Source organism: Polistes fuscatus, unplaced genomic scaffold (genome assembly GCF_010416935.1).
Source record: "Polistes fuscatus isolate 324 unplaced genomic scaffold, CU_Pfus_HIC Scaffold11, whole genome shotgun sequence".
Classification (NCBI taxonomy): Eukaryota; Metazoa; Arthropoda; class Insecta; order Hymenoptera; family Vespidae; genus Polistes; species Polistes fuscatus.
Genome location: NW_025113009.1, coordinates 3,468,069 through 3,484,804, shown reverse-complemented (window position 1 = coordinate 3,484,804; position 16,736 = coordinate 3,468,069). Strand labels below are relative to the sequence as shown.

The 16,736-nt window shown below is 38.1% G+C and overlaps 1 protein-coding gene across 1 annotated transcript; it reads right to left on the bottom strand.

Annotated features, from left to right (window-relative positions):
* Nucleotides 1-5,436: 5,436 nt before the first annotated feature.
* LOC122526421 (dynein axonemal intermediate chain 3-like) lies at nucleotides 5,437-12,198 on the bottom strand (the record flags this gene model as incomplete). The annotated part of the gene is made up of 12 exons (XM_043649815.1): nucleotides 5,437-6,156; nucleotides 6,403-6,771; nucleotides 6,956-7,138; nucleotides 7,226-7,526; nucleotides 8,352-8,574; nucleotides 8,647-8,972; nucleotides 9,742-10,094; nucleotides 10,211-10,369; nucleotides 10,532-10,780; nucleotides 10,906-11,226; nucleotides 11,417-11,848; nucleotides 11,953-12,198. Coding segments are annotated over 12 exons (3,324 nt in total), but the record flags the coding sequence as incomplete, so codon positions are not given.
* Nucleotides 12,199-16,736: the final 4,538 nt, after the last annotated feature.

Below are 16,736 nucleotides of genomic sequence, written 5' to 3'. Positions count from 1 at the left end.
TCTCGTAGAGATCGTCTTCTTTCGTGATAACCAAGAAAATGCTGTTGCTATCGTATCCATCTTTTCCTTCCTTCCTTCCTTCCTTCTTTCCTTACTTCTTTCTTCTACGATTTACCGAATAAACGAGATTACGGATAACGAGGAGAAGTTGGTAAAAGGTAAAAGAGAAACTAGAGAAAATTTTGCCTTATCAAAAAGACCGAAGACTGTCGATGTTAATGGAAAGAAGCAGAAACGAACATTAAGAAATCGGAGATGTTTTTTTTTCCTTTATACTGTTCTTTTACAGTTCTCCATTTAAAAATCCTATCGTAATAAACACATTTATATCTTTCAAACCCGAGGAGGCCCTACGAAAGCGCTCGCAAGGTCTTTAGATTTAAATTGTAAGTATGCCATTTCTTGACATTTTTTTAATTAAAGGAACGTACAGAGATGATTCATTCGGTTAGCTTTGAGCATTCATTTTCTTAATCTATTAAACGGGAAAGATTTTCGATCGGTTTAAGTGAATGTAAGAAATTTATTTTCGTTTGAAATGAAATGCTTACGTCAGGAGACCTAAAGGAAAATTTTGTATAAATGAAAGAATTTTTAAAATTCTGAGAAATGAAATATATTGTTTTTTTTTTTTCTTTTCTTTTTTCCTTTTATATGGAAGTAAGAATGATATTATTTCTATTATTCTTTTGTCACCGACAGAAACGAAATTTTTACGGCTATTAAATTCGTTATTAATAATTACAAGGTTAGTATTAAGATTCCATTAATTAATCAAACGTTTAACGACAATTTTTTTTATCGACGAGATATCTTATTTCGAAGTTTATTAATTTTTTTGTTTTGTTTACATTTAATTCGTATAAATTTACTTTCGTATATGTTATACAAAAAACCTATTGTTAATTTGATACTATTTTTGTTCTTCTAAAGGATGTATGATTTTCTTTTTGTGCGATAGATTTTTTTAAATTTATATTCTTTTCGTAATTTATAAGTATATTTTATAATAAAACGTTGGAAAATTGAGTAATTAAATCGAGCATAAATTTTAATTATCCGATTCTTGTACGCGGTTGAACGTTCTATCGATCAAAGTTCTCGATGTTGAATGAAATACGTTATTATTTTTGTTCGTCTACTTTGATAATTAATGGATACATTAATTATATAGAAAGCTTCACATCAGCTGATTAATTTTCACGTTACTTGATATCGCATCCTATTAATTGTTGTCATGTTATCCAATCGCGGGTCCAAAGAAATGTTATAATAACATTTTCATTTTCGTCGTTGCAACTGGGGACGAGAAAGCGATATTGAATTTTCATAAAGGGCGTAATTTTATATTAATTCCAAACTAAAATTGACCATTATATTGAAATATAAATGATGTAATTGCCGTCACAGATATCGTTATATAATAATTTATAATTATTTCATATATAACAATTAAATATTACCAAAGAGACAAATTGGCAATGTGATTTACATAACTTCTTATGGGATTAATTAAATTTTCACGTCAGATCAAATATCACGTGTTGATTACTAATCTCGGTTTGAGTACCGTTTAATCGGCAGATCATTCCGCGTCGTGTTTCTATCGTACGATTCTTCTTAAAATCATATTACCTTTGTATAAAGCTTGCGCGTGAAAGCTCATTTATATACGTCAAAATTGTTAGATATTACGGTAATGCAGTACTCTCTTTCTTTCTCACTCTCTTTCTTTCTCTTTCTCTTTCATCGTCTTACACATTGTTTCACTCACATCCGATATACGAGTGAACGAACAACTCGTCGAATGAATCAGCATCTTGCGTTATAATACAATTCGAAATTAATGTTGTGCTTCCGACGCATCCTTGCGCGTTATACTTATTGTTAGTATTATAAATACACCCCTGAACGAGCATTGTTTCTTCGGTGTTTGAAAGTTTCCTGGAAGTTTTCCAAGTAGTTGCTTCTATTCTTCTTACGTCTTACGAATCCGCGATCAAACGTTAATAATTCGTTACACGTTGTTGCATCGAAAAGATGAGATGTAGGAGGAAAGAGATATCGCGGCAGGGGTTGAAAGAGGAGGGAGGAGGATTCGAATAAAGGTAGAGAAAACGAGAATGGGATGACACCGATTTCTATCCCGACACTTGTAATTTTAGCGATCAATCTCAACGTGGAATCCGCGGATCAGTGTTGTTCGAAATCATGGTCAATGCGTGTAGCAAGCTCACCGTAAAGGGCTTTTCCACGATATCGTGGGCCACCGCCACGAGTGATAACGACGGTCGTTAAATCGTTACGGTGACCGATGGCGTATCGATTACTAACATGGCTGGAGTGGTCAGATACTAAAATCCGTAGTAAAAACCACCGAGTTTTGCGGTGATCGTTGCCGGATTGCCGATTTACTTGGCCGATCGACTTTCGCTTCGGTAATTCTTCGTTTACTCACCTCGACTAATAAACTACCCTATTTCACTACGGATCAACGGTGCCGAGTAATTGTTTGAGCTACGCAAACGTTGAGATTAAACCAAAATATGGCTTGGGAGGGGGTGCAGGGAGGAGGGGGACTATCTCTATTGTATATAGAGAAAAAGTAATAATAGTTGTAGAACGAATGTGTGACAAAAAAGAAATAAAGAAGACAAATTTGTGCGCGTTAGACAAAAGCTCGTCCTTTTGAAATATTTCCCTGCACTCGTAGGTACTTAGGTAGGTAGATATCGTTTATGCGTGTGTACATACATATATTCGTTTATACGAAAAGTATCTGTTTTACAGGATTAATGTGATAAATCAAACAATATTCATTGAGAGAGAAAGAAACAAAGAGAGAGACAGAGAAAGAGTGGGAGAAATAGAAAATATGATACTAGGTGCATGAATTTTATGGACAAAATATTTTCTGCGATTAATTGTTTGTGCGCGATTTTATTTACGAAGTTATTTTACGACAAAATAAGACGATAGTCGATGCGAAAGGTTTCGATTATGAATTTACGGTGATGATTGATGGTGCATCGTGGAAATGGTAGTGAAAAGAATGATCGACCAACTGGCTTTTCTATATACCAAAGCGTGAAATGCAGAAAAAAAGTCACGATAAACGTGGCGAGAACAAATCTCCCTTAAGCCGCTTTCTGTCGTCGAACAGGGTCCCTCCTCCTCCTCCCTCTCCCCTTTCCATCCTCCCTTTTCCACCCTCCCTCTCCTGGCCGTTATACTTACGTCGGTTGATCAGTAATCCTTTCCTCGTTCTTTTCTTTACGCGCGATACATAGTAATAAGAATGTAGGATGAGAAGGCTCGATGCGAAGGGACAATTAACTTTATCTATGTTCTCTTCCTGTGTTTAGTTCCTTTTTTTCTGCTTTTTTCTTTCTTTTTCTGCTTTTTTTTCTTTCTTTCTTTTTTTCTTCGCGATCGAAGAGAAAAACCGTTTTATCTCGCCTTCTCATCGTCTACGATAAATCGTCGTTTAAAGAAGAAGACTGGCAATCCGTAAACGTCGTCTTTGTGTAACGACCATTATTACTATAACGATTGAGATTCATATAAATCTACTTTTTTCTTTGTTCCGATCCGAGGATTAAGCCTGAGCTGTGACTTATACCGGTAATTATACTTTAATTTAAACTAACTTAGGTTATTTTATTTAATTACGAACTTTAAATCATCCTCTCTCTATCATTTTTTTTCTTTTTCTTTTTCTTTTTCTTGTTTGTTTTCTTTTTGAAAGAAAGTACGCTTGTGGAAGATCCGTTTTTATTTGCGACATACTTTTAGTTCTCATATGTATGTCAGGTATATTTCGATCACTCGTGGCTCTTTCCATACATTTTTTTCTTTCACATATATATTAAATATTACATATGAGCGATAGATATTATACAGTAGAGCAGTTGCGTGTCTCATAGAGAATTCAGGGAAGTAAGCACGCGAACTGTAACACGGATGAAAATGTTGAAGTGTTAGAGTATGGTTTAGACGGCAGATGAGAGTACACCGAATCTTTCTCACTTTACTCTATACTAAGTTAGGAATTAGTTAACATGACAGGGAACAAGAAAATATTATATTTTGGTCGTAGGTCCAACGTAGAAGCAAGATATGCGCTATTATATTAAAAGAGCTTTGGAAATGGTTATACGCTTCTAACGAGCATCAGAGCAGAGACAGACAGAGTCGTTAAGAGCAACTGAACGTATGTGAAGCCAAAGGTTTCTTTGACGATACGATAATATCAATGTAAGTACGTTAATACACGTTTCATATAATAAAGTATGTTAAATCAAAGCTCTATTATAGTAGCGTATACGTCAGATCTACCTAACAATTCTTATTAATACAAAAATATTTCTATCTCTCTCTCTCTCTCTACATTATTTTTGCCTGGTTTATTTAATATAATAAACATATATAATATATACAAAATTTGTTGCAGTATGCTCTAAAAGAAATGAAGGAAAAAAAGATATAAATAAATTGTAAATATATAATAAAAACGAGTCGCTAGGATAATGATATAGAAAAAGATAAATGATACTTTTAAAATTCAGTATAGCAACGAGACAAAGAATACGGATTTAATTTAGAAAGGATACCGCCCGACGTCCATTAATAAAAACGTTCGCCAAGGGCAAAGGATCGCTAAGGTTTTTCAACTTGTCCCTGGAGTAAGAGGTAGGAATCTTTGCGGCGTTTCTTCGGGTCATAACGAATAGGGAGTGTAATCTTGTAAACGTGCGTCGTACGTCAACGTGATCGTTTTGCATTTCGGCGTAGCTAGAAATGTCGCACGGATGAAGGAGCGGACGTCGAGTCGGATAAAAATCAGAAGCAAGTATGTTGCTCCTGGGAAATAAAGGATGAAAGGAAGAGAGAGAGAGAGAGAGAGATACTTGCTTTGCTCCCGTTTCTGTGGTTCAACCCCTTGCACGACTCCTTCTTCTTACGTTCGCGTGCACGTACGCATGAGAAAGTGTGAGGAAAAAAATAAAAGAATAGAGAAACTAAATGAGAGAGAGTGAGTAAGAGACGGACAGACAGACAGAAATGACAGAAAGCCGGACGGACGGACGGACAGACAGACAGATAGACAGAGAAGAGAGAGAGAGAGAGAGGACGAAAAGAAAAAAATGTTGGATCGTCGTTGCTAGTTTGAAATTTCAAATTCATTTACGCGCAAGCCGCTGCGAGTTTTAATCCGCTTTAATTATGAAAAATCGTCGAGTGCCGACGGTTTTTCCTCCCCCCTTTCCCCTCCCCCTTCATCCCACTCTCCTCTCTCTCTCTCTTTCCACCCTCGTTTCGTCGTCTGACTTTTCTCCAGACATTTTACTTTCTCTCTCTCTCTCTCTCACTCTCTCTCTGTCTCTGTCTCTGTCTCTCTTTTTATCTATCTATTTATCTCTTTCTTTCTTTCTTTCTTTCTTTCTCTTTCCCTTTTTTAATCATCTCCTTTTAACATTTTTTCTCCGAACGTGTATCATCATCAGCTAGCTGGTCCTTTTCGTCAACCGATTCATCGTTTCTCGTTTATATCGCTGTTTTATACGTAATTACGGTGATATTTTACCGACATGAATATTTCGTGGTTTATAAATTTTATTAATTTGAATAAAAGCACGATGATGATGATGATGATGATGATGATGATGATGATGATAATGATAAACGACTATAACGATATTCATACGATATTATCGATCATTTTCTTGCAATCGATCGCAAAAGTATCTTTTTTTTCTGTTATCTTCAAGATTCTTATTGTTTTATTATGTTTATTTTTTTTTGTTTTTTTAATGCAACGTACGCGATATAAATTAGTTAGAATTCATATATATGTACATTTGTAAGAAATAGCGTGCTTGGTTATATTTTACGAGTTCCGACCTACTTCATGTTTCAAGCGGTTTCTAATGAACTTTTTAATCTTCTCTCTGGATGAGAGAACAATTGCATCAGTTCACGTTGCGTTATCATTTAGCAGCTATTTTTATTCAACATTATATTCATATTGTATCTTCGTTGTTTCGCTTCCATTAAAACGGTGGGCCAATCAAACACGTGGTCGATTCGTTGATACAGCAATTTTTCCAATGCTTCTTCTTGCACTTCCCGAAATTCTTCAATTATTTGTTGTGCCTGCCATATGGGGAATTTCATATTTTTCAATGAGTCGAATTTTGTGGAAGATTAATGATCGTTTTAATTATTCGTACGATTAATTTTTTCTATGGTTTCGCGAGATTTTAAAATCACGTATCGAGGTATCGAAATTACTTTTCGTTTAAAATTATTTTGCTTTTAAATGGCGAGAGAAAAAAAATAAAAAAAGAATATTTTATAAAATTGTGTAATCGGTTCGTAATGGATTCATTTGATTTTCACCTTTTTTTGAAGCAAAGATTTCTCCATGTCGTCCTCCCTCGTTGATATTTTATCTTTGAATGGTATCGCTTTGATATAAGGCAAGGATGTGTCCTTTTGATCTAAAGTATGCTTACGATCGATTTCTTTTTCCGGAAATAGAAAAGTTACGGTCTCGTGGAATATTTGGTCGCCCTGTTGCAGGATCTCGCGAATTTTTCTGTCCTTCTCCTGGGCCTCTTGGCGTAATTTTAAAACTGGTGCTCGTTGTCTTTCAAGAACGTCTCTCCTGAGGCCTTTCTTTTCGAGGATAGCTATTTGCATATGTTTCATTTCCATCTCATGCCAATGTTCTTTAGCTTCTTCTATAAATTGCCAAGGTTTCCTTATCTAAAATATTCCAATCGAGATATTATTTTAGTCGATCGAATATCAAAGTATCCATCTAACTAAAATGAAATGATTCTTCGAGAAGAAGAAAGATCAATAGTGACTAATAAACTCGATCATAATATTGATTTCAATCTTCTGTTTCTTTTAAAGAACGCTCAATAGATATGTATATATCGTATACTTTTCTTTTTCTTCTCTCTTCCTCCTCAGCTTTTCTCAATATCTCGTCCATTTCTTCTCGAAGCTTTCTTTCCGTGTCTATACGCTTCTCCTCGGCTTCCTTTTCTTCTAATTTTTTTTTTTTATCGATTCTTTCAAAGTTCCTTTCGTTCCAAGCGTCTTGCCAATCTTTAAATTTAGCTATCTGCTCGGATAAAATAAATTGAACGTTTATATTAGCTTTGTATCGAAATGGAAATCGATAATGAAAGATAAGTAGTCGAAGGTATACTCTATCGACTTGCTGATCGGCATAATTTTGCATCCACGTAATGTCGCTAACGTCGAACGTCAGTAGTGTCGGGGGGGCGGTAAATATTCTTAGGGTACCATTGAAGTCGCATATTCCAACACATTGCGGATCTAATGGCAACTCGTGCGTATAAATACCCGTAATTATTCGACCGGACACGCTTTGCGTAATAATCGGTTCTTGTCCCTTAACGATGAAATCCCAAATTTCTATGGTACCGTCTATTCGTACCAAAACTAGAATCGTCGGTCGGAAGTTGCCCCAGGTGCAACCCGTGTAACTAGACAAAAAGTAAACTTTAGATTTCGTAGTGTAAGTTATGCGAAGTAGTTTCATAGTGCGTCGGGGGGAGAAGGGGGACGAGGGACGAGGGGCGAGGGGAACTTTAGTTTTATATCATAAACATAACGTCGCTTGGAATTCTCGTATTTAGCGCGTGTAACAAGAGCCAACCGAGTTTCGGGCGATGAAGGGATCTTGGACCGAACGGCGCGTGTATTCTACACATATACGTAACGACGTCGAAAGGTGGGGGGGCTGGGAGGAGGGGAAGGGTTGTATCGAAAATAGCTTTCATTAACGAAGCGGCGTTGGTGCTCGTGTTATAACCGTAAGTTATGGCTGTATTGTCATGCAGATCATACCGAAAGTTCGGTTTCTCTACTAGCGAAAACTACATACAAGCGATGCATCCAAAACGAGCGAGGTGCTTGCGTAGCAATACGAAACGCTACCGCGGCAATTACATGCTGTACATTGCAGCAATTTATCGTACGAGCTACTCGTTATTTTTACTACGGATGAAACGCAGCCCATTATGGCACGCATGTATGTTTTATATACGCGTATGAGATACATTATATTCCTATCGTCCCTTCTAGATTTTATATCGACGTTTCTCTTAGACGAGTAATCCGTCTCTAATCGATCAATGACCTAAATCTTCTTTCCTCCTATCGTAATATACATACTATGTGTCTATATCGAGTCAAGCCAACCCATCCATGCGATAATGAATGTGATAACGAACGCGATAACGAACGAGAATGGAGAGGTTTGAGTAGGTGAAGTAAAAAGCGAGGATATTGGATTTTTTCTCGCTTACCTCAGGCTCGATTTTTTCCAAATAATCGGCTCTTCATAGTCATCCCTCCAAATAGCAAAAATGTGTCCGCCCACGGTGGCAACTATTTTTTCGTGATACTCCGATCTCACCATATGCGTAACCGGTCCATCATGTATACGTTTCATCCACTTCCATTGGCATTCTTCGCTGTTACCCGTCAAATTGGCATCGAAACCCTCCCAAGTAACAAGTCCGACATATCCTACGGATTTCGATATTACGTCTTTCGATTGATAATATTATCCTAATGAAATGACGACAATAATTCATGTACCTTCGATCGTGCCAATTAAGAATTCTGGTTTCATACTGAAATCGGATTTTTCTTTTACCAGCTTATAATATCGTCGCGCTGTAATATCCTTTTTGATAATCTGAAACGGTTCGTCCAGTTGTTTTTTTAATTTCGAAGAACGCATGGTGAAAGTGGTCAATACTGGACGGCGACTCTCGTTTGGATAATGAATAAAAAGTATGTAATATGGTTCCCAAATGCGATTGAGCGTTTCAAAAGGTGAAGTTGATTCGAGCAGTGCGTGAGGTAGCGTTTCTTGTTTTTGTTTCTCTTCCAACGGATTTTCCTTCTTCGTTGCGTGTTCCCTTAGAACAGATTGCGTTTTAATTAGAGCCGTGTATGGAGAAGGTTGGGATTCAATTGGTAGTAGATAAAGGAATTCGATATGCGAGTCGAGGAGCGATCGATGATTAGAAAGGAGAACCTATCCATCAATTTTCGACTGTACGCAATGTTGGTGAGAGCGCACGAGAATGTTGGATGGGACGGACGTAGAGTTGGTAGGGCCATTAGAGTTCGCCAGACTCGAGAGTTTCTGGAAGAGGGATGAGAAGCGAAGATGGAAAGTGGTGGGTGATCGCGGAGAATGGCCGACTAGGATCGGCCAGAGGATGCAGACGTTTCTCTTGGCCGTTTAGCTCGCGACAAGTTTCTCAGGGGGCGTGGACGAACATTCAAAGTCACTAACTTCGCTCCCGGCAGACGGTTGGTGTAATTCTCGGTGGTGGTTATCAATTGGCAGCTCAGGTCGTAGCTCACGTTATCCAACGACGAGTTGACCCTGCGGCTCTTTAATGAGTTCGCATGGCGCTGACGTAGTCAGTCGGAAGGATGAAAGACTTTAAACGAGGTAGGAAGACGAACGGAGTGGTAGAATGCTACACAGCTTTAATCGAAGAAGCATCGTTCCGTTCCTAAGAGAACGAGAAGGAGAACAACTACCGGGGAGGATATAGAATTCATCGATCGAAAATCAAGATTGCTTTCTAATCGTTTCTAAAGAAAATCATACCGCGTTGCTTATTTTACTTGTCTTTTGTCTCGATACGTGTTAACCGTGATAATCCGAAAGACATAAACGTTCTGGGAACTAACTTGAGATCCCAAAAGGCAATAGTACCGTCCATACTACAGGTAACGAATTGCCAAGGGAGATCCTCGAGCATCGTACCGGCAGCTAGAGATTGGATTCTACCGTTCTTCTCGACCTTGTGGTAAGGTGGTATCCAAGCTATTTGGGTTATGGCACCCTTCTGGCTGTGTTGCAACGAGGACATCGCCACCGGTCTTACGACCGAGGATCCAACGGTTTCTCGCATCCACCTCATCAGGCTCCGCATAGCATGTGTATATCTCACTTGGGCGGAAGTGTGCACTATTACCGCCTCTACGTTTTCGATTCTACCCGGTATGGACCAAATGGCGATCTGAACGATGCAACGGAAATACCATAAAGTGTTTGCTATTGGTATCTTCGCGTATGGCTCTCGTAACAAATAAATTCTCTTACCACGATACTCGTCGATTCAAACATAGTGCTTACCTGACCGTTAGTGCAACCACCAATGATGACGTTACTATTCAAAGGACAAATAGAGATCGCTGTGATCTGCCTAGGGCATTCTAGGATCAACTTCGGAGACAAACAATCATTGAACGACCATATTAATGCTAAATTGTTACCTTTGGAATCTCTGAGGACCTATCAAATAATAAACGGACTTTGATCGTATTTAATCGTACAACTTTTGCCAGAAGATTTTTCTTTCGTTTTATTTATTTTAATGAATTGTATTTAACATATGAACAATCACTCTCTCGGCTATTCTAAATCTGTTATTTAATAAAATTGTTAATTATATACCTCGTCGTATGTTCGTTGACCTACAAAGGGTTCAGATTTGGAATGATAAGTATAGGTAGCGCAAGCAATACCAGTCCACAAAGGATGCCAGGATAAATCATTAATGACTCTTTGTTTCGTGAGTTTCCCGTCATAAAAACTTTGGTGTTCTTTGTATCCTACCGGTATCGGTGCTTTTGTATCTTTTTCATAATACACCAGATTTCTATAGTCGTCCGCGTAAATATCCCAGGTCGCGTTCATTTGCACCTATTTTGTGATCGATACTTTTAATAGAAAAAAATAAAAAAAAATAAAATATAAAAAAAGGAAAAAAAAAGACACTCAGAGATAATTAGAAAGGATAATTAATCACGCGTGTTAAGTATAGAAACCTGATCGCACATGATGTCAGTATTACGTCGTAGAAATCTCGTGAGATTGTCGGTATCTTCTTCCGTAAAGGCGGATATATCGATCGGTTCGTACTCGTATCGGTATTGAAACCAGGAATTTGCGGGTATCGAAGGCTCGGTCTGAGCTTCGTTGTCCTTGGTGCCGGGCGTCACTTGCGTGGACCTGCTTATCGTGTTTCGTGACACGTTCTCGAATGTCTGCCGATATGGCAGCAAGTCGATGTATCCGTCCCTTTGATCGTCCGCACTCCTGTCTACCAGATTCATTGGCACGTTGAGCAAATTCGCCGTAGATACGACCTGTTTATCGTACGTTAATACAATCCACTTAATAACAATCTCTCTCTCTCTCTCTCTATCTTTCTCAACGAGCATTTAAACGCATACATACGATGGGTTGGATGCATTGTTAAATTCGAAAAAAGGAATCTATAAACGGGGGAAAAAGACATATGCATCTTACGTGGTGGAACCCCTACTATACGTGTACCTTGATCTCGAATTGTGGCCTTTGATTCTTGACAACGTTCTCATCGACCTCCTTGCCGCTTCCCAAATCCTTCCACTCGGCTGGGTGCTTGTAAACGGCGCTCCTCACGTGAATCTCATGCTCCCGTCTCTGCATTTGAATTTGCTGCAATACGGCTTCCTTTGCTTCGGTGCTAAGGCAAATGTAAAATTGGCCCTCCTCAGTGACGGAAGGGGCGTAACCGATCAGCATTCTCTCTTCGGGATACTCAAGGATCTCGTTCTTCATCGGTAAGAACTCACTGCTCTCGGAGTGAAGATCGAGGTTGTCCTCAATGATCTCCTTCTTCACCCATACCCATGGATATTCCGTGGTGACGTTCTCGTCGATGACGCAACCAAGAATTTTTTGAGTTAAAGAAGATAGATCGATTCTTGCTATACCGGCAGTACCCTAAATATGTTCATTTCAAAGAACATTTCAATTCTAAATGGAAGAAGATATATACGTTTTGTCTAGTTTCCTAAAAGATGTATATATATGTATATATATTCAACCATAGAAACGGTGTAACGGATTTCCCGTGATAATTGTGGTGATGATGGTAATTGGGTTTCATCGTCTATTTTACCAAGTTTCAAGATATCATAAACGGAAGGACCACTGGCTTGGTAGGAATCTAATTCGTATATGGTTCTTCTTCGTTCGACAAGAGGATCTACGAGATCTATATGGATTTTTTTTTTCGCTTCCTTTTCCCAATCTCTATCTGAATTTCGTAAAAGAGATTCGAATGAGAGACGACGTTAAAGCAAGATTATTAAGCAAAATATCGAATATCTACCATCTTGTTCTTTTTCTTCCTCAATTTCCTCCTCCAAATCTTTTTCTCTCTTCTCTTCTTCTTCTTCTTCTTCCTCTTCCTCTTCATCCTTATCCTCTTTCTTTTTTCGTTCGTCATTATCCGCATCTTCGTCATAAAAAAATTCATCACCGTAATCGTAATCAGCATCGGTTTCCTTTTCGTCGAACGATTTATCCTTTTCCATAATGACGATCCTTATTCGATGACGTTTCGTAAGATTTTAATCGACGAAAAAATAGACAATGAACATCTCGCCAAATGAAATAAACAAAAGACGAGTTACGAGTTTTCGAGATACTCCGAGTATTATATTCGCGAAGTCTTTTATCGAGAGATTCTTTCGGAGTAAAAATGGAAGTTTTTTCAAATACGGGATCTCCTACCTACGGAAGGGTTATGGAAACGCATGGACACGCGTTGGAGATGAAGAGATAGTGGTTATAGAGGCTAGGTGAGAGGTTAACGGGGAAAAGGGGGGTATCGTTAAGGACTCCCGTTGCGAAATAATCCTGAAAACTAATTTCACCGTGAGCGCAGTTGCCAGAGACGATGTGTAGCAATGATACTCTGTTGGCCGTGTCGCTCTTCTGTTAGGAACTCGAGCGTTAGAGGAAAAGGGTTATATGTATGAACTCGGAGATATGAGATATATATATATATATGTGTGTGTGTGTATGTGAAGATGAGGAGGTAAAGGGTGGAAAGAGTGAAAAGAAGGAAGTACAGGAGCGGGAAGTGAATAAATCTGGTCGAGGTAATTTCGGTCTTGCTTCATCTGGCCTCTACTTTTTTTTCGTTCTAACCCTTTTTCATCAAAGAATATCTATTCTTTTTTTCCCCCGATCTTTATCACCCTCCTACCTACTATCGTCAATGAAACGTTTATCGCTTTTACTCTTTACCATCCAAACTTTTATCATCGATCATATTTTCTTTCTTTAGTACATTGCCAATATTTTTCGAAGTAATAATAATAATTGTGGGAATCTGAAGGTATGGAAAAATGGCGTATTATATTTTACTATATCATATTTTGATATTCTACTTATCTCTCTCTCTTTTTCTCTTTCCCTACCGAGCTTTTAGAAACGGAGAAAGAGGAGAATACGAGTGGATATAAGTTATGGAGAAGACTGGTTCGTTCACGTACATTTCGGAAAAGATATTTTCAACCTTCGTATCTCCCGGCGTATTCCATTCGTTTATTCGCACGAATGCCGGATCGCGATCCCACGGTAAAATACATCGTGAGATACGAATTGGAGTTATATTCGAGCGGGAGACGAAAAACTTTTTATTGTGTTAGTCCAGTAGCCGGAGATGTAAAATACCGCGTTAAACTTTCGAGTGGAACTTTTTTATGAGTATTATGAAAGAACGACTAATTTAGTTTCTCTCCTGTGTCTATCGTTAACGCGCGTTTGCGAATAACTTGAAATATTTTATTTACCCCCTCTCTCTCCCCCTCCTCCTGCTCCCTTCCCCCTGTGTACTTGATTGAATTTGTCGCTTTGCGATCAGTTTTTAGATTTTCATGGGTAGCGTATGCAGTTCGATATACTTATACACACATATATATATATATTTCAATTCGATTATTTTTTCGTTATTCGAGCCAACGTGTAAAGCTGACATTGTTCAAAGATTTATTCGCTCGAATAGATCGTATTCGTCATTGATGTAAAATAATACGAAGTAAATCGTACGGCAATTTTAGACCATTATCTCGGATACTCGTATTTTTTATTCGAAAAATAAAAGAAAGAGAGAGAGAGAGAGAGAGAGAGAAAATATGTAACTTCATCGGAGAGCCGGATTTCCACTCGGTGGTTCAGGAAATTTAGGAGTTTCTCTTGGATCGTACTTATCCAGGTAAAAGCTAAGGGCTATGGAAAGCCTCCTCCGTTGGTTCGCCGAGTTGAGATATAAAGATACGAACTTTGTTATTGTTTCTGCGCTAATATCGGTGAAACGCCACAATCAGTTTGCCAACTTTCCTCCAATTTACCTTTCTAACTGATAGTTCGGCCAGAGAGGTGGGAGCCAAAGTTTTCTATACATTTACCTACTTCTATACAGATTAATGGGCTTTCTCGGAAGGGAGACGAATGAAAGCTAGCTAACTAAATTGTAACGGTTGGACGGGGAAAGGTAGGAAAAAGTGTTCTTTCATGTTTTAATTCGGGAAATCGTTGCCCTTTCTTTCTTCCTTCTACGAAAATCTGATAGGCGTGGGGAAAAGGGGCGTGGGTGGGGGAGGGGATGGATATAATATAGAGAAGCGTTGTATGTACGCGAGTTTGCAAGCTCGAATACGGTGCTTCGCGGCTGGTACCACGCTTGCAGCATATCGGGTTAACGAGAGAGCGTGCACGTGGGCTGGTCGTGATTACAGGCTGTAGGTCCTGCAGAGATGGACGAACGGTTGGTTAATTTTCAATTAACTAAGCGCCTGCCTGCCTGCCTGCCTGCCTGCTGGAGGACGACGCTGGGATTATACGACGACGACGACGGCGATCGGCACGTCGTATCGCCAGGTGACTACTGATCCGACTACATACGCGTCTCCTAACTACTCTGCACATATACTCGTTCTGCTTCTCGCTGATCAGCTAGCTGATTGGACACAGCCACGCGTGGCATGCTCAATTAAATCATCGCGGTATCCCACGTGCACTATCATGCACTTTACCTTTTTCCTTTTACCTCGCTTTATTATTATATTTTCCCTTTAACTTGTCTCTTTTATCGATCATAATCAAAGTGTTCGACAATAATTTTCACCTATCAGGCTGAACCAAAAGTTCTCGTAAGTTTTTAATTAACATTTGATTCTTGCGCTTAAAGTAATTTTATTGACTTCAAACAATTGCACTGTATACGAAACAACACGATAAACGCGCGAATTTTTGCTTCACTCTGATATTATGAAATCACGAGATTTTCTCGATTAACAATATCGTTTTAATTATAATACTTATATACTATTATCCAAACGACACAAGCACCGATTTCGAGATTTTTTCTTTATTATTATTATTATTATTTTCTTTTATTCCACCTATTCTATACGATCTGATTGCAGCTATCGAAGACACGTTAGGTTCAACGCTGAGAATCCTTCTCGAATCGTTCGATAATCAGTACGCTTTTATTCTTCTACCTTCACCCTCTTACTATTTTCTTCTTCTATAGAACTCAATCATCCCTGACTTTCTCATTGTTTTTCCCTCTTTCATTTTTTTTTCCCCCCTCCCTTCCTATATCTCACTCTGATTTTCGAGATCCTCGTTCGTTCGACTATTCATCGGGTATAGAATTTTATGTATATTATGTATATAGAGGTGTATATATGCTAAAGTATGTATTCATGTTTTTTTTTTTTTTTTTTTTATTTATCTATCAATCTATTCTCTTTCATTTTATCTCATCTCGCACACGACTTCTCGGTCATCGTTCAATTTCCTTATTCCTTCTTTCGTTAACGCGAGAATGGCTACGATCTCGTTAGTAACTGGATCCTTTTTTCCTCCTACGGCTCGAGTAATTCCACGACATTTTTTTGCTTTTTCTATCTCTCTCTCCCTCTTTCTCCTTTTCTTTTTTTTCTTTTTCTTTTTTTCTTTTTCTCCTTTAGCCACCCTTATTTCGTTCCACGCTTCGAAATTGCTAGCTTCTCACGTTACCGCAATTAATCCGCCTGCAGGTAGATGCGAGACGATCGATCGATCTTTCCTCCAAAGAGGAAGGCGTTAGTTCGTTCTCTTAAAGTAAAGTAAAGTATCACGGAAGCTCGTGAACGAAATAATATCACTGTGAGAAAATTCATTTTATCGGTGTACTAATAAGTATTGCGTCAAACCGAATAAGGGTACAATAAAATTTGTTTCGTCGTCGTGGAATTAAAAAAAAAAGAAAAGAAAATAAAAAGAAAAAGAGAAAAATAGATAATAAAAAGATAAAACCGAATGAACAATCGACTTTTCCTTGGTCAATTTAAATTTTAATTATCTTTTACGCGATTATTGTTCTTTACGTAATATTTCTCTTCTAGCAACGATTTGAAACAATGTTTGAAGTAAGAAAATATAAACATTGTTCAATTAATTCGTCGACGAGAAATAAAAAAAAGACACGATGTAACGAAATATATATTGTATTTTTATTTTATTTCTTTTTTGTTTCGTTAAGAAATGTTTAAAAAAGAAAGAAAGAGAGAGAGAGAGATTTAAGTATCTTTCGAGATTTTTCAAGAAAAGTTAGCGCGAGAATTTTCTTTAGGATATTCGAGTCATGTTCTGACGATGAAACGCGTAGGAGGGCGAGAAGCAAAGGCAAGTAGGGATAAAGACGATCAAGCAAGAACCCTTATGGTAGCTTATACGTGTAATAACGATTAACGTCGATGGTGCACCTGTCGCTTTAGCGTTTTACGTCTAAGGTCACGTTCGTTGCTTTCGTGTCGTCGATTTTCCT